This window comes from Notamacropus eugenii, chromosome 2 (genome assembly GCF_028372415.1).
Source record: "Notamacropus eugenii isolate mMacEug1 chromosome 2, mMacEug1.pri_v2, whole genome shotgun sequence".
Classification (NCBI taxonomy): domain Eukaryota; kingdom Metazoa; phylum Chordata; class Mammalia; order Diprotodontia; family Macropodidae; genus Notamacropus; species Notamacropus eugenii.
Window position 1 is genome coordinate 432,573,434 of NC_092873.1, and position 25,635 is coordinate 432,599,068.

General features: G+C 42.5%; 1 protein-coding gene across 1 annotated transcript in view; it reads right to left on the minus strand.

Moving 5' to 3' along the window:
• Positions 1–374: 374 nt before the first annotated feature.
• The window catches only part of MAPKAPK2 (MAPK activated protein kinase 2), a 62,383-nt gene continuing 37,122 nt past the window's right edge, over positions 375–25,635 (minus strand). Inside the window, exons 2-10 of the mRNA XM_072648013.1 lie at positions 8,191–8,330; positions 7,822–7,886; positions 7,041–7,120; positions 5,310–5,436; positions 4,667–4,742; positions 4,172–4,296; positions 3,726–3,811; positions 3,530–3,610; positions 375–2,485 (exon numbers count right to left, since the gene is read on the minus strand). Coding sequence (XP_072504114.1) covers positions 2,342–2,485; positions 3,530–3,610; positions 3,726–3,811; positions 4,172–4,296; positions 4,667–4,742; positions 5,310–5,436; positions 7,041–7,120; positions 7,822–7,886; positions 8,191–8,330 — 924 coding nt within the window. The 3' untranslated portion in view covers positions 375–2,341. The remainder of the gene's footprint in view (positions 2,486–3,529; positions 3,611–3,725; positions 3,812–4,171; positions 4,297–4,666; positions 4,743–5,309; positions 5,437–7,040; positions 7,121–7,821; positions 7,887–8,190; positions 8,331–25,635) is intronic.

Below are 25,635 nucleotides of genomic sequence, written 5' to 3' on the forward strand. Positions count from 1 at the left end.
ATGGATTCCCAAACACAACTCTACCAGCCACAGACCCTCCCCTCACTAAATCCAGAGAAGAATCACATCTCGGTAAACACACACTATGAGCCACCAGCTTGGAGTCCACCTGGGGTCTCCACAGCTTCTCTGATCAAATTAAGTAAGAGTTCATCACAGAGGATTTCCATTGCCCTGATGGCTACTTCCTTTTCCCTTCCACCTTGCCCCCCAAGACCCTTGAAAATAGACTTCCCTGGACTATGGATTCAGCTCACCCTCTCCTACAATCCCCTAAATGCCAGATTTGGAAGGCAGGGGGAAAGATGTTGTGCCAGTCAGAGATGTATGAGGAACTGGGAGAAAACCCAAGCAGGAAGAGAAAGAAGAAAATCTTTCAACTATTAAATCTGTTTAGTAAAGACAGTTTTGATCGTACAAAACAACAAGTTAACAATAATCTGAGGGCCAGACATACCATGGTGTGGGAAGAGGGGAGGTGAAGAGGCATGGCAGGCACTCAATCCAATCCCTCAATGCCCCCTCCCCCATATGCCCCTGAGGGAGATGAAGAACTGAAAAGCTACTCCCAACTTCTTCTTCCCCCTGCCCCCTCCACTGCAGTGCTGGGGGAAGGAGGCCTAAGACACCAGTACAGGAGGTTCCCCCAATTCCACTCCTACTTAATACTGGGAAGAAGGGTGACAAGGTGTCTCTCCACCCCATTGGCCAATTGGAAAAGTCCTGGAGGGGCAAAGAGAGCCATTAGGGAAGAAGCAGGTAGAGGTCGAGCATCTTTGGTGAGAAGGCTTCCTCTCTGTCCTCCAGGTCACTCAAAGGAAGAACAGGAAGGAGAACCCAGAGAAAGCAAGCCTAGGGAAGGGGGAAAAGCAGGGGGTTCCACAGCTGGAGAGAGGCCAAGCAAAACATAAAATCTTTATGGTCGCAACGCATAGCCCAGGCTCATCCCCAGACGGGGTAGGAGGCTAAAAGGTGGCGCAAGAAGAAGAACAACAACAAAAAAGGCTAAAATCCAGGAAATATAAAACCAGGATAGTTTTAAAATGAGGGAGAGAGGCAAATAAGATGAGGTGGATGGCCCTTATCTTCCAGGGCGAGGCTCTCTGTCTGCTCCCAGCCTAAGGCAGCAGATATTGTGGGCTCAGGCTGGCTCCAGATCTGGGCAGGGGGCGGGAGAGAGAATGGAGGAAGGGTGCAAAAAAACCCCAAAAAACCCAGAACTCAAGGCCCTGGACACTATACTCCCCACTCTCTGGCCCTGGATACCTCTCTGGTTAGGAAAGGGAAGGGAAGGTTTTTGGTTTTTTCCCCAAACACATAGTGTTCAGGGAAAGTGGGAAAAGAGGGATCATTCTGAATCCTAGGCGTTCCCTCCTCCACAGGACAGTACTGCCAGAATTCCAGTCACTGAGGAGGGAGGGAGGATTCTGAAACTCTGCACTAAATGCTAAGATTGGAAGGAAGAGGAGAAGAGGAAGGCTCCTGTCCCTTTGATCTCAGTGCCAATGTCAGGGAAGCCCTTCCCCCTCCCCCTCACAGCCCTGCCTGCTAGTGAGAAAGACCATGAGCCAGTTTCCCATGTGGATAGCTATGTGGACCTTTCCCTGGGCTATGTCAGATCCAAACAGGAAAGCTCCCTGAGCCTTCCTGAGAGGGCCCCCTATCCACCAGGAACACACTCTGTCTGCACACTGATTCATACCCTCTGTTCACACACTTACACATCCAGCCCTGTATGCCTACCCCTCGGCCACAGCTCCAGCTAGCTATCCAAGGCCTCTGAATTAAGGCAGGGGACACTTCGGGGCTCCCACCCCTGAGGCCAAGCTCCCTGGATCCCATACCACAAAGGCTCTGTCCTCCACAGAGCTCAGCTTCTCAGCTGCTTGGACCCCAAGTCTACCAAAGCCTCAGACTGGGGTGAGGGGAGGGCAGAGAGAACAAGATAACAAACACTGAGTCACCTCCCTGAAGCAGCTCCCCAAAATACCTTTAAAAAATCATCCTGTGACTTGGGAGGGAAAAGGGGGGGAAGAAGGAGAAAAAAAATAGAAATTTTATAAAAATTCAAGACCAAATTGGCCAAGAAAAACTGCACAATGAGGAAGATCTTGAGAGCAACCTGCCCCCTTGTCCCCACCCTCCCAATCTCCCAGGAGTCAGGTCCAGGAGCTCCAGGGAAGGTGGCAGTTAAAGGATCAGAATTCACCTGCTGACAAGTTTCTGGGCTCCATGCAAGTGGGAGCTGAGGGAGGACAGTTCAGTGTCTCTGCTTTTAAAAAATATACTTAGAGAGTTATTGCTTTCCCTCCATCAGGGCAGGAGGAGGGCTGAGGGTGGCTCAGTGAGCAAGGGCAGCTGCCTCCAAAGCCCGGGCTTTCTTCCGCCTCTTTAGGAGCAGAGGGTTGGTGGCATCCTCAATCTTCTTAATCTTGATTTGCTCGTAGTCAACACGCATGGTGGCCAAGGCACTGGTCATCTCTTCCTGAGGAGGAGAACAGCAAGGGTGAGTAAAAGGAGAAGAAGACGAAATGAGGCCACATGGGGAAAGAATGAGAAGGGAAGACCTAAGTGAAGCACAAAGATGATAAAAAGAGGGAACAGAACATTGAAAAAGAAATAAAAAAAAAAAGGTAAGAGGTCGTAGAACAGTCAGTACATTGGGTTTGGGTAATAGCACCTCCACATTAGGTAAGGACCAGCAGCTTCGACTGGACACCATCACCATTTCAGGCAACTCTCCCAAGACGCCAGAGGAAAGGGCAACAAGAATGGAAGAAAGACCACTGGAGGAAATTTCATAACCCAATTCAACACATATTCATTAAGTGACCAGGAAGCCTTTCCCAATCACTCTTAATTCTGCCTTCTCTCTGTTGGTCATTTCCTGTTTATGTATACAGTTTGTTTGGAGATGATTGTTTCCATGTTGTCTCCCCCATTAGGTTGAGCTCCTCAAAGGCAGGGGCTGTATTTTGGCTTTCTTTGTATCTCCAGCTCTTAATTAGGTACCTGGCATACAGTAGTTGTTTAATAAATCCTTATTGACACTGTTCAGATATAAGGCACAGTCAGATCTGGATTCAAGTCTAGGCTCTGACACTTATGTGTGATTTTTGCCTCAGTTTGCTTATCGATTCTTAGATGATCTATAAGTTCTCTTCCAACTCCAACATCTTAGAACACTAAATAAAGTGAGGGAGGATTCATCATGGTGGGGGATAGCATAAAACCTATGAAAAAACTGAATTCTTTTCCCATAGTATGGACTGGGGTTTGTCTAGGGATGACCAGGAATTTTCTTTGACATGAATGCCCTGAGACAACAAAAGTCTGAAGATACCAGGTTTTATAGCATCTTCCCTCTCTCTCTCTTATTATCAAATGAAATAATACTTGTAAAGCACTTAGTACATTGCCTGGCATGCAGTAGGTACCATGTAAATGCTTATTCCCATCTCCCCTTCCAGGAGCTAGCACCTACCCTTTCATCTCCACCCTAACTCCAAAAGCAATGTCTTTCCCTCACCTTCACGTCCTCCCACCTCTCCTTGTCTTCCTTCAGGACTCTGCTTGTGTGCAGTGGAGTCTGAGGGACCTGCATTGATTGCTTGAAGGAGAGAAAAGAGGATTTAGGATCAGATCAAAGACAGGAGGATCTCCCTGGCCAGGAGCTGACTCTTGGCCTTCCAATCCCTAGAGGGGGTTACAAGCAGATGTCTCACCATAATCCAAGGGTGATTCATAAACTCAGTGATGGTCATTCTTTGAGTTGGTTCTGTCTTCAGTAGATTTCGGATAAGCATTTTGACTGCACAAGAGGAAAAAAGGAGCTGATTTTAGAATTCAAGCCCCATACTGTCCCACCACTACCACCACCAACTACCTATAGCTCTAAAAGAGACTTCAGCTTCCCACTTGGGATAAAATTCCCTGATGGAGAGAGCACTAAGGCTTGACCACAGCTAAGCTTTTTGAAGTTCCCACAAGCCCTGATGTCCTAATCAGCAAATCCTTCACACAATTATGCACACACAATGAAGCTATTACACACACACACACACACACACACACACACACACGCACATGTACAAAATACATGACTTTATACATCCACAGATAAATACTCACATGGATGTACTTTATGTGCCCCAGAAGGCTGGTATCTTACCTTCCTCTGACACCTCTGACCACTCTGGATTGGGAAACTCATACTGGCCCATTCGGATTCGTGTCTTCATGCCAGGAGAGATGGCAAGGCCATGGTTGGAATAGAATGGAGGGTAACCACACAGTCTAGACCAGAGAAAAGAAGAGGAGAAGGAGAAAAGGATATGAGAGGTTTACTTGAGAGACACATACCAGGAAAAAGGAGGAAAGACTGTGATTTAAGTAATTTGGTCCCACTGTAAAAAGTAATGCCAGAAGAGAAATCAGGAAACCTGTGCATCAAGTACCTGCCCATGTGGACAGTTCCCAGCTCCTTTTCCACTTCAAGGACGGGGGCAGGGGAGAGAGGACAGATTTTTTACAAAACTCTCCCACAGAAATCCACATCTAACCAGAAAAATAATGGCAGTATCCTCCTACCCCACCCCACACTGTTCATCCTAGCTCTTGCCTATGAGAGAACAGTGCCTGCCCACTCCCTTCCCATAGCACTCACAGGATATACATGATGACACCCAAAGACCACATGTCACAGGATTTATCATATTTCTCGGGGCCCAGGACTTCTGGAGCTGTGAAGGAAAAGAGGTTACTGGGATTGGCATATACTCCCAGAAGCATGGGAGAGGTCCTCATTAGTGCCTCAGCAGAACCAACAGACAAATTCTCCTGGGTATACTGCTATATCCATCCCAAGCCCCACAGAAAAGACCCATACTAGAAAAACCCAAATGAAGAATGCTGTAGCCCCTCCTTTCTCCTACAAGGAGAGGAAACAGCTACCATTCTCCACAGATACCCCAAGGTTACAGTCATCAATCATTTGATTCTAGAATTTAGAGGTGGAAAGGAACCTTACATATCATCTAGCGCAACCTCATCATTTTAGGGCTGTGGAAGACTGAGGCTCTTAGGGATGAAATGATCTGTCCAAGATCCCAAGACTATAAAATATGCAAACTGTAAACCTTACTAAGCTATTTTGACCACATCCTTGCTTCTGGTTATAACTATTTATCAACACCCACTGCAGAGGGAGGCTCAAAATGCATGACTTTCTTTGGGTTGTTGGTGACCTGAGCTCAGTGAAGAAGGGGAGAGGCAGCGGAAGTGCTTCTACATCTACTCTTGGAACTTACCCACATAGTATGGTGTGTAGCAAGGGGTAGTGAGGGAATTATGGCTGGTAGTTTCCTTGGCAAAGCCAAAGTCAGTGAGCTTCAGGATAGCATTGGGCCGTTTGGAGGAATATAAGAGATTCTCAGGCTGCACAGAAACAAAAAAGAGAGAAGTGAAGGCCTCACTGAGCCTGTGGGACCAAAACTAAGAGTCATGAGGAAAGCCAATGCACCCATTCAACAGACATTTATTAAGGGTCTGCTATACCTTAGGCACTGTGTATATTATGTACTGAGCACATAATAGGAAGGGGACACAGAGTGGTGACCAGGAAATCAAGAAAGACCTCTAGAAGAGGTCTCACCTGAGCTGATCTAGGAAGGAAGCTAGAGAGCAAGTCAAAGGTCCTTGAGGGGAGTGGAAGGAGTGCATTTGGCATGGGGAGCAGCCTGTGGGTCAGTAAACAGGCATTGGAATGTTCTGTACAGAAAAGAGTATTTATCATTTGGCCTCTTTAGGTCAAGTTAGCTGGACTGGAGAGCAAGCGAAAGGAAGTAATATGCAAGAAATCTGTAGAGGCAGGCTAGAGCCAATAAACAAAGGAGTTTTCCCTGTATTCCAAAGCTATTGGGGATGCACTGGATTCATTCAATCAATCAATCAATCAACAAGTACTGAATGCATCTTAAAAGCTTAGAACTCTTCTAGATGTTGCGGGAGAATACAGATGCAATGCAGTCTTCAAGTAGAAGGAGCTTGTCATCAAGTTAGGGAGAGAAGATATATGAAACGGCTGTGAGAAAACAATACAAGACAAGATTTACAACATTCACAGCCGCAGAAGTACAAAAAAAGACATTCCTGTGGGCTGGAGAAAGAAGAGAAGACCTCATGGGGGAGGCAGGACATGATTTGGGTTGGTCTGGATAGGCAAAGAGAAGAAGGGAGGGGAGGTATGGGAAAATGTTTTTCCAAAATACAGCAAGCAAAAGGTCATAACCCAAATCTGATGAAGTCAACGTGGATCTGGCTCTGCTCAGAGTTGGCAGCAGCCAGTGTCAGGGAGAGGCTGTCTACACCTACACCTACCAGAGTACTCGTCATCATTGCTGATATTCATCCAGCATAAATGAGCTGGCAGTTAACAGCTTACAAAGCACTTGGCATATATTTGCTTATTTGAGCCTCCTAACAACCTTGTGATTTTACAAATATCATTACCCCCATTTTGTAGATGGGGTAACTGAGGAACAAAGAATGATAACCAATGTTACATATAAGACTTTAAGGTCTGCAAAGCACTTGGCATAAATTACCTCACTTTAGCCCCACAATAGCCTGGGAGGCTGATGTTAACTGGTGCCATCTCTATTTCATGGAGGCTCACCAGTAGTTAGGTGACTTGGACAAGGACACACGGGGAGTGGCAGAGCTAAGATTTAATACCAGTCCTCTCACTCCAGATCCAATGATCTTTCCACTGCATCAGTACCAACCCTTTCTAGCATACTTTCATACACCCCAGATAGTGGGGGAGGGGGGAGAGGGAGAGAAGAGTAGAGGAAAAGAGGGAGGAGAGACAGAGAGAGAGCAAAGGGGGAGGGGAGAGAGAGAAGGAGAGAGACAGAGAAAGAGGGAGAGACAAACTGACAGAGACAGACAGATGCACGCGCGCGCACACACACACACACACACACACACACACACACACACACAGAGGAAAAGGGGATGGGAGGGGTGGCAACAATTACCTTGACATCCCTGTGAGCAATGTTGATTGAGTGTAAGTACTGAATGGCTTCCCCAATGCTCTTCATGATGTCCGAAGCCTCTGGGGGAAGAATTAGAAAGATGGGTCTTCAAGTTGAGTTTTGAAGCTTGAAGCAATGCTAACGTAACTCCATCTCCTTACGAGGGACCCTAACCTCAATAGGGAACTGCAGTAGAGCAGAATGGTGGGCAAAGTTGGAAGCCTTGAGCCTCACAGGTATGAGCCCTTAGACAGCATCAATCAACCAAGTCAGATCCCCAGCACGAGGGTAAGAAGAAACAAGCAGTCTTTGATTTGAAGGAAATTATAATCTAATGATGCCATCCCTACAACAGGGGTTCTTAATTTGGGACCCAAAAACACCCCTCCTCCAAGGCATCCATGTCAAAATCTCAAGGGGTCAATGAACTTGGATAGGAAAAACACTCCTTTTTTATTTTCATTAACTTTTGAATTTCTTTGTAATCTTAGGCATGTTACTTTACGCATTTAAAAACATTGTTCTGAGGAGGGACCCAGAAGTCGCAGGAGCCTGCCAAAAACATCCACGATATAAACTAGTTTAAGAACATTAATACCACCCAAGAATGACATCAGCAAAGTCAGTCCTGACCCCAGCCTGGCAAGGTTCCAGAATTGGGCAAGGTGGGGAGGGGGGAGCAGAAGCTCCTTCACCCTACCATAGAAAGTCTCCTTCGGGAATGGAAGTTTCTAGAGAACTTACTCAGACCTTTCTGCCTCTCCCAAGAGGCCTTGCTCACCTCTCTCCGTGAAGGCCTGGTCTCCCCGGTCTTGGATGCGGCTGAAGAGCTCTCCACCATCCATGCTGAAACAAAAGCCAAAAGACAAGTGATGGGTTTTTAAGATGAAGCCTCCAGCTATCTCCCACCTATCGAATCATGCACCATCCTTAAAAACAAAATTAAGCATTTACATGTGAAGATTTCTCTGTTACTGCTACGACTGCTATGAGAATGAACTGAACACTCAATAACTGTATTGGATAGAGCTGAAGGAAATGATGGTGAGGAGCAGGGAGAGGAGCTGGGAGGAGGAGGCTGGGCCAAAGGGTGAAGCAGAAATGAGGGTTTGGTGGGGAGGGGGAGAGGCGTGCAGGAAGAGTTGCCCACCATTCCATGATAATCAGGAGACATTTCCTTCCAGCATACAGGTTCTCATAGACATCCACTATCTTGACAATGTGTGGGCACTGAGAGGCTCTCCAATGCAAGTCCACCTCCCTTCGGGCCTTGGGGCAATCCTGAAGCATCTACAGAGAGAAACAGAACCCATGAATAAATGGCCAGACCAGGTGAACCAACAAAGCACCCTGGAGGAGAGAGCGAAGCAAGTTACTTGGTGAGTCGAACACCACCAAACAACCACCTTCCAGGGAATGCAGCTAGAGACAGCACAGGACCCTGAACTTTAGAACCTAGGAATAGGACACCTCATTCCCTCCTGACACCTCATTCTGCCTCTTGACCAGACCCTGCATTTTACTGGGGGGAGCAATTCACCCCTGACCACTTAGCAGCATCAGGCAGATGAGCTCAAGACCTCTGGGGAGTAGCATCATCCTTCCTCTCTACCCCCACAGCTGCTGGTCCTGCTTCCAGCCCAGCCATCCCAGCCACCATCCTGAGAGAGAGATGGCCTAGCAATGACTTCTGTGGGTGTTGCAGTCACAGTTACTGAGGATCCAGAAAAGAAACTTCTTGCCACAAGAAAATTATAGGACTTGATCAGCAGTAATGTCATTCATTAAAGAGGCATTATCAACTGTTTTGTGAGCGCAGCTTGTGGCTAAAAGCTTCTGGGTGTTTAGTCTTTCCCTGTCTAAATGAAAACTCCATGACAGCAGGGACTAACTTACTGTTCTATCTGTATTCTCAGCAGGCAGCTGGGTGGCACAGTGGATAGAGTGCAAGGCCTGGAGTCAGGAAGACTCATCTCCCGGAGTTTAAATCTGGCCTCAGACACTCACGAGTTGTGTCCCTGGGCAAGTCACTTTGCCCTGTTTGCTTTAGTTCCTCCTCTGTAAAGTGAGCTGGAGAAAACCCCGAATGGGGTCATGAAGGGTTGGATACGGCTGAGCAACAAAATGAGGTTAGTGTTTTCTCATCCGTTCATTTATTTATGCATATCACGTGGGAACACTCATCACCCCACAACTGGTTTGGTGATGAGCCTCTCCAAAGATCAGTCAGAGGGTCCCCAGACAACCCTGATCCCCTGGGCCTGTGCTTGAAACCTTTCCTGTATGATGGGGCCTGCCAATGTTTGACAGCATAGCCTTTGAAAATCAGGGTCAGGAATGTGTCTGGAGCACAATGAGGCACTGAACTATTAATAGCTCACAGTCACCCAGAGCTCTGCAGAATCCTTCCCTCACAACGGTTCTATGACAGAGATAGTATAGCAAGTGTTTTTGGACAAGATTTGTGGTTTCACTCCTATGGCGTACTGGAACTGCCACTACCAATGCTCTGTAACTTATGTCTAAACTACTAAGCTAGAGTAAATAGAGGGCTGGGTCTAAAGTCAGGAGGACCCAAGTTCAAATTCTGCCTCAGACACTTACTAGCCATGTGACCTTGGGCAAGTCACTTAACCTCTGTCTGCCTCAGTTTCCTGAACTGTAAAATGGGGGTGATAACAGTTTCTAAGGGTCTCATGTGGACCAAATGAGATAATATTTGTAGAGCCCTTAACAATGCCAGACACACAGCAGGTACTTGGTAAATGTTTGTTCCCTTTGTTCCTTCAACAGCTGTGTGCAGCACTGAGTGGACAGGGGATTGGCTCTGAGTGACCAAAAGGCAGCATTCGAGCAGATTTAAACTCAGCTTTTCCTTTTCTAAGACCAGCTCTCCAGTCACTGATATCACCTTCTTGGTACAAGTATTATCAAGCCTGTTTTTCAGATGGAGTGACGGACTTGGAGAGACGAAGTAGCTTATTCAAAGTCACACACTTGTTAACCGTAAAAACCTGAATCAGACTCCAGATCTAAAGTTCCTACCCCTTCACCGCCCTGTCTCTCATACTGATTGTGAGATCAGAAAGAAACCCAACCTGATCTCTCTGGGATATTTTGGAAATGGCAACCACCATGGAGAGCTTGTTAACAGTTCCTTAGGTTACATAGTCCAGCTGAGCCCATTGGCCTAAGGAGTTGGGATAAAGAGGCTCAGGGGATGGAATTGTTCAATAGAATGGTTAAACCAAGACATAGAGGGAGGTGGAAGGAGCTTAAATAGAGGAGAAACTGGAGGTACCTCCAAAGGTCATCTAGCTGCATCCCCAGAAGGTACTCTAAGACCGATAGGTCCAAATTCACTCCACTTTAGAGGGGATACAAAAGACTGAAAACAAGGTCTTCATCATCAAAAATCTTACAATCTCATAGGAAAAAAAAAAGATTCCCAAGAAGACTAGACAGCATGCAAATGAGCAGTCACTTGTGTTCATAGGATCCTACACTTAGGGAGTGAATGGTGAACGGCATAGTCGGGGAAGGCTACTTGAAAGAGACAGGATTTGAACTGGTCTTTGAAGGATAGACAGGAGATGACCAGATAGAGGAGAGAAGGGAGGGCATTCTGGGGTGGGGAGAAACAAGAGGAAGAATAATCGAGATATATGGGAGACTGAGGGAATGGCTGGATTAGAAAAAAGGATAAGTAACTGGGAGATGGAAGGAGGAAAGAGAAGGAATTAAAATTTGATACACAGGGTTGGGAGACAGATTGTGGAGGGCTTTGAAAGCCAGGAAGATGTATTTTCAGTTTGAAAGAGAGAGAGGGTCCAAGAGAATGAAGCTTTATGTAGGGGCAAAAATATTGGGTTTGAAGTTAAAGGGTCTGAGTTTGAATCCAGGCTCTGTCACACACATTCTGTGTGACCCTGGACAAATTATTACCCATCTAGACCTGAGTTTCTTCATCTGTAAAATGAGAAGATTGGACCAGATAATCTCTAAGGTCTCTTTTAACTGTAAATCTCATGATCTTTTGAGTAAATGCTGGGGATGGTCTTCCAGAAGACATTTTAGCTAGATGATCCTGTGTGTTCCTTGGAAGTCATAAGAATATGCCCAACCTGGCTCTTATCACTTACTACCTGCCTGACCTTGGGCATGTCCTCATCTGTAAAAGAAGGAGGTTAGAGTAAGTCCACAATTCTATTGAAAACAAATGAAATTTTACTATAGAGTAACACTGCCATCTAACGGCTATGTTGAAATACTGCACAGATTGTCAGTCACCCACCACCAACTTGATTACTAACCCAAGCTAGAAATAAAGTTGAATTTTCCTTTCTAATTCTAGGGGATGAATATGTACAACGGACTGACACTAATCTGTTTGCCTATGACAAACTCCTCCAGTAGCACCAAGCAGGAAAAAGCAATCTTCACTATTTAATTCAACAAACATTTTAAAACACATCCTGTGTGCTAGGAGTTAGAATACAAAGATAAAAACCAGTCAGTCCCTGTCCTCCAGGAATTTTCATGGAGGGGGTGGGGGTGGGGGCAAAGAGGGGGAAAAGATTGGGGGAGGGACACAATATATAGCATCTGATCATAGGTTTAGAGCCAGAAGTAATTTTAAAAGACTATTTGGGCCAATTCCTTCCTTTCACCAATATACATACAAGTAAGTAAATATAAAGTGCACATATTAAATAACAGAAGGAAACAAGCATTTATTACTCAGCACCTACTATGTGCCATCACTGTGCTAAGCAGTGTTTTAGAAATATTATTCCATTTGAATCTCATAACCACCCTGGGGCATATTATTATCATCCCCATTTTACAGATGAGGAGCCTTGAGGCAGGCAGAGGTTAAGTGACTGGCCCAGGGTCACAAGTCTGGTTAAGTATCTAAGGCTGAATTTGAACTCAGTTCTTGACTCTAGGCCCAACTGCTCTATCTGTTGTAGTACCTGGCCCAAAGGAATTTAACAACTTGAAAGGTTAGGAAAGGCTCTGTGTATTGTGTAGCATCTTAACTGCAGTTTGACCAAAAATAAGGACTCCAAGAAGGTACCTAGGTAGGACAGAAGATACAGTGCTGGACCTACTGTCAGGAAGACTCATCTTCCTGAGTTCAAATTCAGCCTCAGACACTTACTACCTGTATGATTCTGGGCAAGTCACTTAACCCTGTTTGCCTCAGTTTCCTCATCTGCAAAATGAGCTGGAGAAGGAAATGGTAAACCACTTCAGTATCTTTGCCAAGAAACCCCAGAAATGGTCATGGAGAGTCAGAGAAGATGGAAAACTACAAAACAAAAAGATTCTAAGAACTGAGGAGGGTGTCTATTTAAGACATGAGGGATTTGGGTTAGGTTTTTAGGATTTAGCTTTTGCCTGTGGAAAGGAAGGAAGATGGAAAGGTAGAATGCTCTACATGAGGAAGACCAAGCTGACCAATTTGACTGGAACAGAGAGTACCAGAAGTGGGGTAGTAAGACATCATTTTGGAAAGGTCAGTGGGAGGCCATACTGGGGAATACTTTAAATTCCAGCACTATCTACTGATGACAGAGAAGGAGAAAAAACAACAACAACCTGATATCCAGGAAGGAAGGAACAATGCAGGCTTCAAATTCACTCAGTTCTTATGTTGACACTTTTCCCGTACTAAGAGGAGCCTCTTCCATCAGGCTTTTATGTTGATTTGTCCAGAAGCTAATGGCCAGTGCTGCTGCTGACTGATAGTATGCAATTGAAAGATGGCTACCTGAGGTTAAGAGGCAGTTTGAGACACAGAAACAAAGCAAAATATGTAAGCCTGTTTGCAGACCCTCCAGTTCTTAGCACTCTCTCCAGTCACTAGTATTCTAAGGTAGGTGGTATGGCATAACCCCAGACCAATAAATCCTAATCTACGGTCCTAGCCCAGGAGTGTTGGTCAATGGGGGGGTGGAGAGGAGAGGGGGAGGATTATAAATCAATACACTTTTCATCTTAATCTGCATCATCATCATTTTCTACATCACTTTCTAATATCTAGACAATCGGCAAAGCAATAAATCAAACCCTGATTTTTAGTGTTTTCTGAGACATAAATGCTCACATTAAAAATTTAATAGTTGGCACACAAGAGCTGGTTCAAGCTGGCTCCAACACCCTCCTGGTCCTGGATGATGTTACAGAGTTAACGCAATCCATACACAGGGGCACCAACAAGGTCTCAAAGATTCCACATTTACTATGGGTGTGAATTTCAGTAAATCCCTACCTATCCCCATGATCCTATTATCCTTAAGTTACTCTTTTTTTCAATGTATGCAAATATTGTTATGATTGACAAAAGATAAAATAAGAATTACTGAATTCATAGTAGCTTCCCATCATATTTTTCTAAAAAAATTGTTAACAGTCTAACTGTACATACTATGATTCACACAATCTTAGATGTTATAAAGAGATCTTCATGCTCTAAAAATCTAGGAACTGTTACCCAAGACCACCACAGAGGAAGTGTCCAGCCCACAGCAATCTCTCCTTTCTCCAAATTCAGTCTATATTGTTTATATAGCAATGAATCATGTTCTGCCCTATTACATCTTTCATTGTGTCATCACTCATATTTTCTCTCTCTCTCTGTTTCTGTCTCTCTCTCTCATTTTCACAGATGTATAATTCTTTTTTCCAATCAGATTATAAGCTTAAGGGCAAAGACTGTCTTATAATTCTCATTATTTCCTTGCATAAAGTGTATAATTTTAGTAAATTTGTCCATTTGATCCATATGATCCAGGGACAATCTCTGCAGTGCTGACCCAAATGACACCTTTTTCTGGGGATCCAATAAACCCTTGTATCAAAGTGCTCCTTTCTTTAAACACTGACTGTGATGCTAAAAAATGTAACTGGGGGGAAGGTCAAGTTTTTTGAAGCATTAAGGATGGTCAAAGAGGACTTCCAAAGAAAAACTGTTATTTCTATTAACACAGAAACACACAGGAAGAAACCCTTTGTAAAGAGAGAGGTCAGACAGCACAACAACAAGCAACCTTCACTTGGCAAAGTGGGCAACTGAACCTGTGGGATGGAGCTGTGAAGAACTTCAGGCATCTTTTCAGAAAGCTGCACAGCGAGAAGAAAGAAGGGACTTCTCTGCACATTCGAATGGAGCTGAAGTACAAGGACTGAGGGCTTTAAAGGGGTGAGAAGGGACAGGGTACAGGTAGAGCTCCCTCATCCCACATGACAGGGAGGGCTAAGTAGGCAGCAGTTTGGACCAAAACTCAAAAAAAGCATGCAATTAAGAAAGAATTTTATTTTTTTCTGGTAACCAAAAAAAGATTTATACCAATAGTATAGCCTGAGATCAGAGGGTAAGAGTCAAGTGAATTGCCTGGAAGAACCATTAAGAACGAAAGGAAATGACTAGACCTTTGGTGGGTGAGGTGTGAGGGAGCATTGACTATGTTGGGTACTAGTTGGTATAGTGGACCTGGGGTCAAGAAGATGACTTCAAATCTAGCCTCAGACCCTAAGTAGGGTAAGCAGGTCTCTTAATCTTCTGTCTAGCTCAGGTTCTTCCTCTGTAAAATGGAAATAATAGTAGTACCTGACTCCCAGGATTGCTGTATGGATAATACATTTGTAAAACACTTTGCAGACCTTAAAGAGCTAGATAAATGCTAGCTATATAATTGCCAGATCTAGGAAAGGGGCACTAAACATTCGGAACCTTGGTTAAGCTGAAAAATACAACACCATGATGAATGATTTAGTTTAAATCTAGATCTGGCTTATTTCCTCACAACGTATGCAGTAAGTGAACTAATTATGTGTGGTATACTGTAGAGGGCAGGATGGCTTGCCTGAGAAGTCAGTAAAAGCCTAGGAAAAGTATAGGTCCAGAAGAACCATCACACTCCTCACCCTTGACGTGTGGTATAAGTCATTGGCCTATGATGTAGCCTAACACCCCATTTCATCACATCCCTTTGTCTGTAGGTAAAACTTGGATGGAACACAGTAGGATTCAAAAAAATCAAAATAGGGGTTCTCAACCTTTCTTATGTCATAGAACCATTTGCAGTCTGATGAAGTCTTTGGATCATTTCTCAGAATAATTTTTTTAAACACTTTAAAGAGAGGATTACAAAGGAAACAAATTATATTAAAATATAGTTATCAAAATATTTTTTAAAAAATATAATTTCATAGACCATAGGTTAAGAATTTCATCATTAAACCATTAGGGGCATCCCCTGAGATCAGTGTGGTACAGTACAAAGCAAACTGGCTATGGAGTCAGGAGACCAGAGTCTGAATCCTAGCTTTAATGTTTATTAAACGTGACTGTGAGCAAGTCATGCCATGTTACATCTGATTCTCAGTTGCCCCATCTATAAAATGGAGAAATAATTTGCACTACCTTCTTACTATGGGAGAAGTGATTTGAAAAATCTTAAAGTGCTATACAAATTCAAATTATTATTAGGTTGACATTCAGATCCAAATAAAACTGGAAGGTGGAGATGAATGGGGATAGATTCAGGGTTCCCCAGCTCTCCATCCAACTAGACAAGCCCTTCAGCTGCCAGTGTTGTTGTTAACCATGAGTCACACAGGGTAGAAGTAGGCGGTCACTGAATCTGCTCCCTAAGACTGACTCAATCTGGGATAGTTCAAAGGATAAGCTGGATCTAAGGTCCTGACCACTGTCCAGACTATTGTGAGAGTCAGAGCAGAGAGGTAACCAAGGACAGATCCCATGTTATCCTCCACTACCCCAGCACCCCCAATGGTGTTAGAAATCCTCTGATAGGGCAAGGAGCACTGGGAAACATGCCTGCTCCAACTTATTTCCTTTAGAAGGATGAACAGCTCTGCAAAGAAGGTGTTATTAATAGCTTGGGGGGGGGGGGGGGCTGGAGGAGATATGGGATACTCTGAGGACTGCTACCAAAGGAAGCTCAGCTCTGGCATCCCAATGCTAGGTTTCTCCTCTGTTTCTCACACCAACCAATTAACTTTGACAGCTGGTGGAGAGGGGTTGAAAAGAGGCAAAATGCTACCAAGTTTTCCCTCCCTCCCTCTCCAGGCCTCTGATTCAACAAGTCTGATTCAGACATGAGAACATCACCCACAGTGAGTGCAAGCATTACTGTTCTGTGTTTGTTAAACAAGCACTCCTCTGCCTCGGCACAACACCCAGGCTGTTACTCCAGTGCTTCTCAGCATACACTGACATTATGAAGAACTTACTTCTCCCTCTAGGCTTTAGGCACTTTGAGAGCAGGGAGTTTTTTTAAATGACTGTTCCTAGTACCCCTCCCCTACAAGTGCCTAGAACAGTACGTGGTACAGAGTAGGTGTTCCAGTAAATATTGAGTTCAAGTTCTTATTACAACAGTCAGAAACAGGAACTCAGTACATCACTCCTTCCTTGTAGCAAACAAGGACCTCCCCCCCCAAAATCTAGACCAGGTGCTGACCAAAAGCTGCATTTTCACCTCTAGGAGCCTTGGCTCCCTTCCTATTTCCCCAGTGTTCAAGGTTAAGAAGGAAGAAAGGCCCCTGTTTCTTACAAAGTCATCACTAATAAGCAAGCTTCAACATTTCGAGACCCCAGAGCTCCAGTTGCTACTCCCCCACACCTAAAGGCCAAAGCACACATCCAAGAAGGCATTTGATGCCCAGCTGGCCCTGGCTGCCTCTGATGTGACAGCAGGTGGAAAGAATTCCGCCTGTGGTGGTACCATGGGGTCTGGGGAGCTGGGTAGGGGAGGGGGAGAGATGAGGGATAAGAAACATGACTCCCTACAGATAGACTTCTTTTCCTCCTCCTTCCCAAATACACATTCCAAGAGACTAAGCTAAAGGGAAGAGAATCCTAGGCTTCCCCGCAAGGAAGAAGAAAGGAGCAAGTAAAGGATTATTCCTCCATGCTCCTCTGTTCCTTCTTCCAGTTTCCTTGGCCTTAACCTTACGACTCTGATTTAGCTTTTTTTTTTAAGTTTTATTAACATGACTTGGTTTTACATTACAAACATTTCCAGATCATCCCCACCCCTGAGAATTCTCTTGGAATCAGGCAAAATAATTCAGTAAAACTAACAATATAGTAATCTCACCTGAAAGGGCATGCAACATTCCACACTGGTAACTCTTAAACCTCTATTTTTAAAGTTTTTTTTAATTAACTGAAATCTATTTTCTCCCTCTCTCATCTTCCATCCCATTAAAAAGGAGAGAAAAGAAAAGAAACTATTTTGTAACAAATGCAGTACACAGAATCAAGCGAAACAAATTTTCTCACTAGGCGTATACAAAAATATACTCATTCTCCTCCCTAAATGTGTCACTTTTCTCTAGAGGTGGAGAGTCTGTCTTATTATCAGTCCTCTGGAATCACAGGTGGTCATTTCATTGTTCGTAGTTCTCACAGTTTTCAAAGTGGTTCATCTTCACAGTGCTGTTCTTGTATAAATTTTTTTCCTGGTTCTATACATTTCATCCATCAGTTTATAAAAGTCTTCAAAATTGTTCATTTTTACAATATTGATATTATAGCATGATTTGTTCTTCCCCACTCTCTTCATTCTGCAGCATTTCATACAAGTCTTTCCACATCTCCTTGAACCATCGCTTTCTTCATTTCTTACAGCACAATAGTATTCCATCACATTCATGGACCAACATTTATTTAAGCCACTCCTCAAATAATGGATCTTTAGTTTCCAGGGGGTTTTTTTGCAACCACAAAAAAATGTGCTGCTATAAATGTTTTTGTACCTATAGATAGAACCTTTACCTATTTTTCTGAATTCTTTTGGGAATAGGCCTAGCAAGGGTGTAGCTGTGTCAAAGGACATGCACTCAACTGTTCAGTAACTCTTTGTGTATACTTCCAGACTGCTTCCCAGAATAGTTGTACCCATTCACAGGACCACCAACAGTGCCTCAATGTGCCTGTTTTCCCACAGACCCTCCAACATCTGTCATTTTCCTTTTTTATCACCTTTGCCAATCTAACGGGTGGGAGATGGAACCTCAAAATTATTTTAATTTTTATTTCTCTGTTAGTGATTTGGAGTATTTTCTTCTTATGACTAGAGATAGCCTTGGAGGCTTTTGTACATTATATCTAAGTTATATCCTTAGAGTATTTATGAGGTACAGAATGACTCATTCTTATAAATCTGAATCAATTCCATATCTGTTTTAGAAATGAAACTACTCAAAGAAACTTGCTACACAAAAATTTTTCCCCAGTTGCTTCCCCTTTAATCTCAGTTTTATTGGATCTGTTGAGGCAAAAACTTTTAAATTTTATGTAATCATAATGATCCATCTTATCTTCTGTGATCCTCGAGCTCATGTCTGGTCATTAATTTTTCATCAGTCCATAGATCTAATAGGTAATTTTTTCCATGTTCCTCTAATTTGCTTATGATGTAACCTTTTATATTTAGAACATCCATTTAGAGCTGATCTTAGTATAGTAAAGGCTAAATCTCATTTCTTCCATATGGCTGTCCTGTTTTCCCAGCAGATTTTTAAATTAAACAGTGAGTTCTTATTCCAATAGCTGGGGGTCTTTGAGTTTATTGAACACTAAGTAACTAGATTCATTTGCTGTCTATGCTATTTGCCTCCTTTGTTCCCATGAGCCAGTTGTTTTTAACCAATAATCAAACTGTTTTAAAAATGACTGTTTTGCAGTATAGTTTGCGATCTGGCACTGCTAGACCCCTTTATTCTCATTTTTTCATTATTTCTCTTTTTTGTCTCTATGTGACTTCATTACTGTGGTTCTGGTTCTTTTTTTATTTCGCTCTTTCTGAAGTCTAGAGCGAAGGCGAAAGAGATCATAAGGATCGCAGATTCAGAACTGGAGGAGATCTCAAACTCAAAGCCCACCTAGTCCAACCCCTTTATCTTACACATCAGGAAACCGAGGCCCAGGGAGGTTAGGTCACATAAACAGCCAAGGTTAGAGGTAGGAGTCGAACCTAGCCGCTCGCACTCTACAATGATAGTGATAGGGACCCAAGTTCTCTGGGTTATCCCTCCTGCAGACCTGGCCCCTTCCTTAACTTTGGCAAGGTTCTCCCTTCCTTGACCCTCTTCACAAAGGAGATTCCCAGCAGTAGAGCTTAGCTACTTAATTGTTTAGCATCTGTGACCACTGCCAGGCTCCCAAACAATGATGGGAGCTGAGCAGTGAGACAAAGAAAAGGAAAATGACAAGAAAGGAGCAAAGGACAGGGGATGCCTTGTAATGCTTATCGCCTGAACCACATAATTAACACATGATTTTACTGCATAATTCTTAGTCTCTTCTAAGTCACTGCCCCTAAAAAGTTATAAGCTTGATGTCAGTGACTCCATTTCATCATTCCCTTGTATTCCTCAGCACATCACAGTTACTGAAAAATATTTCCTGGTTAATTAATATAACCTTCATTTTGGTCACTAATTTTTTTCTTTTTTTTTAAAGGAAGAACTTTTCCTCTTTTACTCTGATCATGGAAATATGTTTAATATGACTGTACGTATATAGCTTATATCAGATTCCTTGCTGTCTTGGGAAGGGAAAAAAAATCTGAAACTCAAAATCTTATGAAAAAATAAATGTTGAAAACTATCTTTACATGTAATTGGAAAAAATAAAATATTATGTGGAAAAAATAAAAATAAAAAAATTATAGCAAAAAAAAAATTTACCACAAAGAAAAAGTAAGAACACTCTTTTCCTTCCTACACATCTGGGAAATTCATCACCAATGTGAATGAGAGCTAAGGGGTCTACAAATCATATCACATCATTGAAGGAAAACTTCAGGACTGCAGGGTCACAGATTTAGGGCCTGAGGAAACCTGAGTTATCCTGTAGACAAGAAAACAAGACTAGAAAAGTTCAGTGATTTGCGCAAGGTCATATAGGCAGAAATCAGCAGTGCCAGAATTTGACTCCAAGGCCAGAACCCTTCCTATCATATCACGTCACCTTCTCATTATCTTAGCTTTCAAATATCTGAAATACTGTTCCACAGAAGAGGAATTACATTGAACCTACTTGGTTCATGGAAGGCAGCGTTAGGAGAAAGAGAAAGACAAGATTCTACCTCAATAGAAAGAAGAACTAACACCTAAAGCTGCCTAGTGATGGTGCATAATGGCTTTTAAGAGTTAGAGATAGGAGATCATAGAGGTCCCCAGGCCAACCTCCTTATTTTACAAATGAAGAAGTTAAGGCCCAGAAAGGTCATGTGATTTGTGCCAGGTCATACAAGTAGTAAATGGCAGAGCTACAATTTGGATGTTGGTCTTTTGACTCCCGATCTAGCACTCTTTCCACTATGCCAGCCTTTTTCAAAATGGCAAGGGTTCACAGAAGGAACCATGAGTTTCCCACCAGTAGAAGGGCAAGTCATCTGAAAAATAAGTAGGCCCCTTGTAGAGGGTGCTGGAGAGGAATTTCATATTGTAGAGGCTTTAGGATCTAGGAGCTAGGCTAGATAGTATCAGAGGCTCCTACTCAAACCTTTGCTGATTTTCCCCTTTCCACCTGAACCAACCACAAAATAAAACAGGTCTTCAAAAATCAATGAGACTTTCACAGAAGAGGCACATGGAAGTAGCATAAAGGTACAAGCCTAATATAGGAAATGAACCCTTCTGAAGAACTGGCTCAGTGGTGAACAAACTACTTCTATTTTTAGCACTGACTTCTATTTTTAAAAATCATAAACTCATGTTTACAGGGAGAAAAAAATCCCCCAATAAACAGAACTGAAATTTGTGGAAAGAAAAGGGCAAAAATGATGCTCTGCCTTTAGGGCCCCTGGTTGTACCACACACAGTACAACAACAACTGGGAAGTGACAAACTCCCTTAACAATTCACTTTTCTCTAAAGTAGCTTGTGCCTAAGGTCCCCCTCCTGCCAGGAGAAGTCGGCCTTTGCACCTCACCCTGGAGACTAGAGAGATTTCTCCCACATCTGGAGAACCCCTGACTTTGCACCCACAGCTCCTGGACCTGGAGTGATGAATAAAAATCAATGACTGATTCATTTTTTCCTGGTCATTTCAAGGTTGCCTGATAGGGTTAGGACTTGGGCTCTAACACAGTATTTATTGTATTCCTCCAAATTCAGGTCACACCCTTCTTTCAAGCCTGGCTTGTATAAAACCAGAGTGTGGACTGCACGTTTTGGGGGTGAGATGGTGTTTATGGTAAAGAGGATTGAGTAAGGAGTAAATGATAAAAATGTAATAAAATACTTCTTGAAGTGAATTGAAAGGAATAATACTTTCATGATCATTTTTTCCACATAATTGTATATATGTATGTATGTATGTATGAATACACACACACTCATATATATCTCATTGCAGAGTATTTTGGCTCTGACCAACATGGTATGTATGACAATCTAACACATTAGACATTATAACCCCAAATTCATTTAAGTTCAACAACATTTGTTAAGTATTTTGAACTTGAAGGCACTGTTCTTAGCTTCAAAGGATTAAGTCTGGTAATTGTGTAGGTCAAATTTCTTTGGAATGAGGTACCATTATGAAGAGAACAATGACCCAGGTACCCATTACCCAGAAATTACAACAGAGTGTAAAAGTTCTCCTTTCCCTACTAGGTAGGGTGCCAAATTTTGCCACATGGAGTATCCTAAGCCAGGAAAAAAGATGCAGTTGCCTAGGGGCCAAAGGTCTTTACATTAACTGAAGGGTGTTGGCCTCAGAACAGATATTTGCAGTAATTGTCCCAGATGTATCACCTAAAAGAGATTAACATCTTTGAGGAGAGGAAAGGGAAGAGATGAGGAGTAGTCAGCTGCCATAAAGGTACTGTTCCCAATAGTCTGAAAGACCAGGAGCCAACTAGCAAATAGGCAATTTGCTGGGGAACTTTACATGAAGAACCATAAAGAACTCAACATGATACCCAGGAAATACAGACAAAGAGTAAATCATTCTATTAACCTGCCAGAATTATTCTGTCTCCTTACTTAAGGCCGCCATCAAGTAATTATTTGCATACAAATGTAAGCTGATCTCTACCACCACCCCGAAGAAAGTGAAAGGAGTAAAAAGATATTTCTAGAATGAAGAGCTCCTGTCTATCTAGAGATTCCTATAGAATAGAAGAAATAATCTATATATCCAGGAAAGAGACCACGGAGGCAGTCAGTAAGTCAATTCTGAGGATCTAGTAATATATATGTAAAGGGAAGAGAAGGAGGTAAGAATTCTAATTAGGGGGCTGAACACGGCCCCCTGGTTAAAGCCAGGATGGTGGTGCTCACAACCCCAATTTTGCACATATAGCTTTGCCTAAGCTGTAAGTCCTCCAAAAGAAGGAACCACAGTGACTTTCATAGTAGGAACCCTTAGTCCAAAAAGGGAACCATAGTGAATTTCAGACATAGATGAAGATGGGAAACGACAAAGGTTGGCTGATTATTTGTAAACATGCCCCCTTCCTACCAAAGTGAGGGAGGAGGGAGGAAATCAGAGATCTTGAATTCATAGATGTAAAATTAGGTTAACAAAGGAAGTGGACTGTAAGAGTCAGTTGTTATAGCAATTATTCACCATACACTACCAGTCCAAAAATATGCAGAAAATAAGTGCTATCCCCTCCTCCCTACTTCCCCAATCCAATAGTTTTTTTCCCTACACAATTTTTCTTCCACTAGATGAGAATTAGGATTGAAAGGGGCAATCACTCCATTAGACAATATGCCAAAGATACTTTTCTCAGCATGAGTCTTTCCTTCCTAAATAATCTAATAACTACACTACCAAAGAGACTGGACTTATGTTGCTTAGCTGTGGGGGTTAGAACTATGGGGGAGGGAGGGTTTAATGTGGAATGGGCTACCTCAGGAGACAGTGGGCTCATTCTCACCAACAGTCTTCAGGTGGTGAGGTAAGGTGACTATTTTATGGAGAAGTGGTAGTAAAGATTCCTGTGGGTCCAAATGTCCTCTGAGATCCCTTTCTGCCAATCCTGTGATTATGGAAACCAAACCAATGTCAAGAGGGTGATGAGCATGAGAATGCAATTTGGAGGAGAAAGATAGGAGGAACTCTGTATCCCTGCAGATAGGATCTTGAACTTTTGAAGAAAATGGCATTCATTGGTCCACAGCAGAGTAAAAAAGACTCACAATTACCAAGAATCCTCCTACTAATCCAGAAGAAAGCCATAGTGGTGGTGGGTTATGACCTGCTATGGGACAGAGAAGGTATTCCATCTGAAATGCAATACATAACTTGCCCAAACTAAAACCCACTGCCTAATGTATTACCAGGAATAATAAAAAGAATGTGTTTGGCAGAAGATTGCCCAACTTGACCAAGAGGGCTTTAAACTAGAATCTGAAGGAGGAGGAAGAAAATGGTCAAAATAAACTATAAAAGTCAAACACAAAAGACAAGAAGAAGTTTGATATAATATGATAATAGGGGTGGTGCCCAATGATTCTCACATGACAAGTAGAGGAAAGAATCTGGAATAATAATTGTAACTTCATTGGCTACATATCACCACAGAGTATGAGCCATAAATAAATATAAACTTGAAATTTTAACACAACGAGGTAAATATGATTGGGTTACTTGGAAACAAGAGTCACAACTGAAATATGTCTTGTGCAAAAGAAAAAACAAAACAAAACAGAAGGTGAACAACAGAAGCAGGGTGGATAGTATGTAAGTGATAATAAAAGAAACTGAATTAACCATTGTTGTCAAAGAATATAATGTAGTTCTCAGTTAGGCAAAGGATATGGATTATGCCTAGGACTGATTTTTAAGAATACTGCAGTGGTATTAGACAGAGGTGACAGAGGACTTCAACTCAACTATTTAGACATTTGCTGGAGATCTCATTTGACTAATAACAAAGTAATCTGAAAATTTTCTGACTTATACAAGTTAACCATCTCATCTTTCTGAAACTAAAAGGAATCAATAAAGTGAACTTAATTCACATAACCTAGAGGGGTTTGTTTTGCAAAGCACTTTGCATACATTATCTCATTTGATCTTCACAACAATATTAGAAGCTATTATTAACCTTATTTTTACAGATTAAGAAACTGAGGGTGAAAGAAGTTAAGTGACTTTCCTAGTTTCATACTTCTAGAAGTGTGGAGGCAGAATTTGAACTCATATCTTCCTGACTCCAAATCCAGCACTCTACTGTCCCAATTAACTATCTAGAATGAATTGAGGCTTGTCAAAAAAAAAAAAAAATACTAAAGAACAAGGCTTTTTAAAAAAATAAGAAGGTGTGGGGGGAGCCAAGACAAGCTAGATCCACTGTTAAGAGCTGACAGAAAACACATAACTACTGTGTCCCTGGGGAATTCTTGACCTCTCAATGTTCCAGACAATTCTGTAAGGTCTTAAGTTGCAGAGAAGGTACCTCTAACCACACTGGTACAAGGAGTTTCCCTATCCAGGTGTTTCTTATGCCAATGAAATCAAAGGTTTTGTCCCTATTCCTAAGTGAGAAAAAAGAAGGTCTTGAACTAAGCTGGCTACAGTGTGAAAAGAAGAGATAGAAGCAAGAAACTGTGTTGAGATAAAACAACAGGACTTGGGAACCAACTGGATAGATATATGGGGAGAGAGAGAGAGAGAGAGAGAGAGAGGAGTCATGAATGACTGCATAACAGGAAGAGTGTCAGTATTAATAAGAGAAATAAAAAATGGAGAAAATGGCCTGTTTGATGTACTGTTTGGTGAATTGTGAATTGGCACAATCAATTGTAAAAGCAATTTGGAATGCTGACCAGAAAGTTACTAACCTGTACATATCCTTTGACCCCCATGATACATCTCTGTAGGCCTATACCCTAAAGAGACCAAAGAAGGAGGAAAGGGATTCATATAGACACAAATACTTATGCCAGCTCTTTTTTGTGGTGGAAAAGAACTGGAAACTAAGGGAATTCCCATCAACTGAGGAATGGTTGAACAAATTACAGTACAAAAATGTAATGAAATACTATTGTGTTATAAGAAATGATGAGGCTTTTTCAGTCCAAGAAGACTGATATAAACTGATGCAGAGGGAAGTGAGTAGAGCCAGAAGAACAAATAACAACACAAAGGACAAGCAACTTTGAAAGACTTAAGAACTCTGACTGACACAATAACCATCCATGATACCAGAAAAGTCACAGGGAAACATGCCACCCACCTCCTGACGCAGAGGTGATGGACTCAGGGTGCAGACTCAGACACTTTTTTGGAAGTGGACAATGCAGGAATTTGTTTTGTTTGACTGCAATTTTTTTTTTTTACAAAAGCTTTGTTTTTCTTTTCCGTCAAAGGAGGAAAGGGTTGTGGGAGGGAAAGGAAATAAGAATTAGAATTTTTAAAAATTAAATTTAAAAATAGAAATAAGGCAAAGGAGGAGAAGGTTTTGGAGTAGAAAATGAGTTGGGCTTTTAAAATGTTAAATTTGAATTGCCCCGATATGTCCTGGAGGATCTCTGGTATCAAACAAAAACACTAGACTAGAGCTCTGGGTGTGGGGATATAGATTTAGTA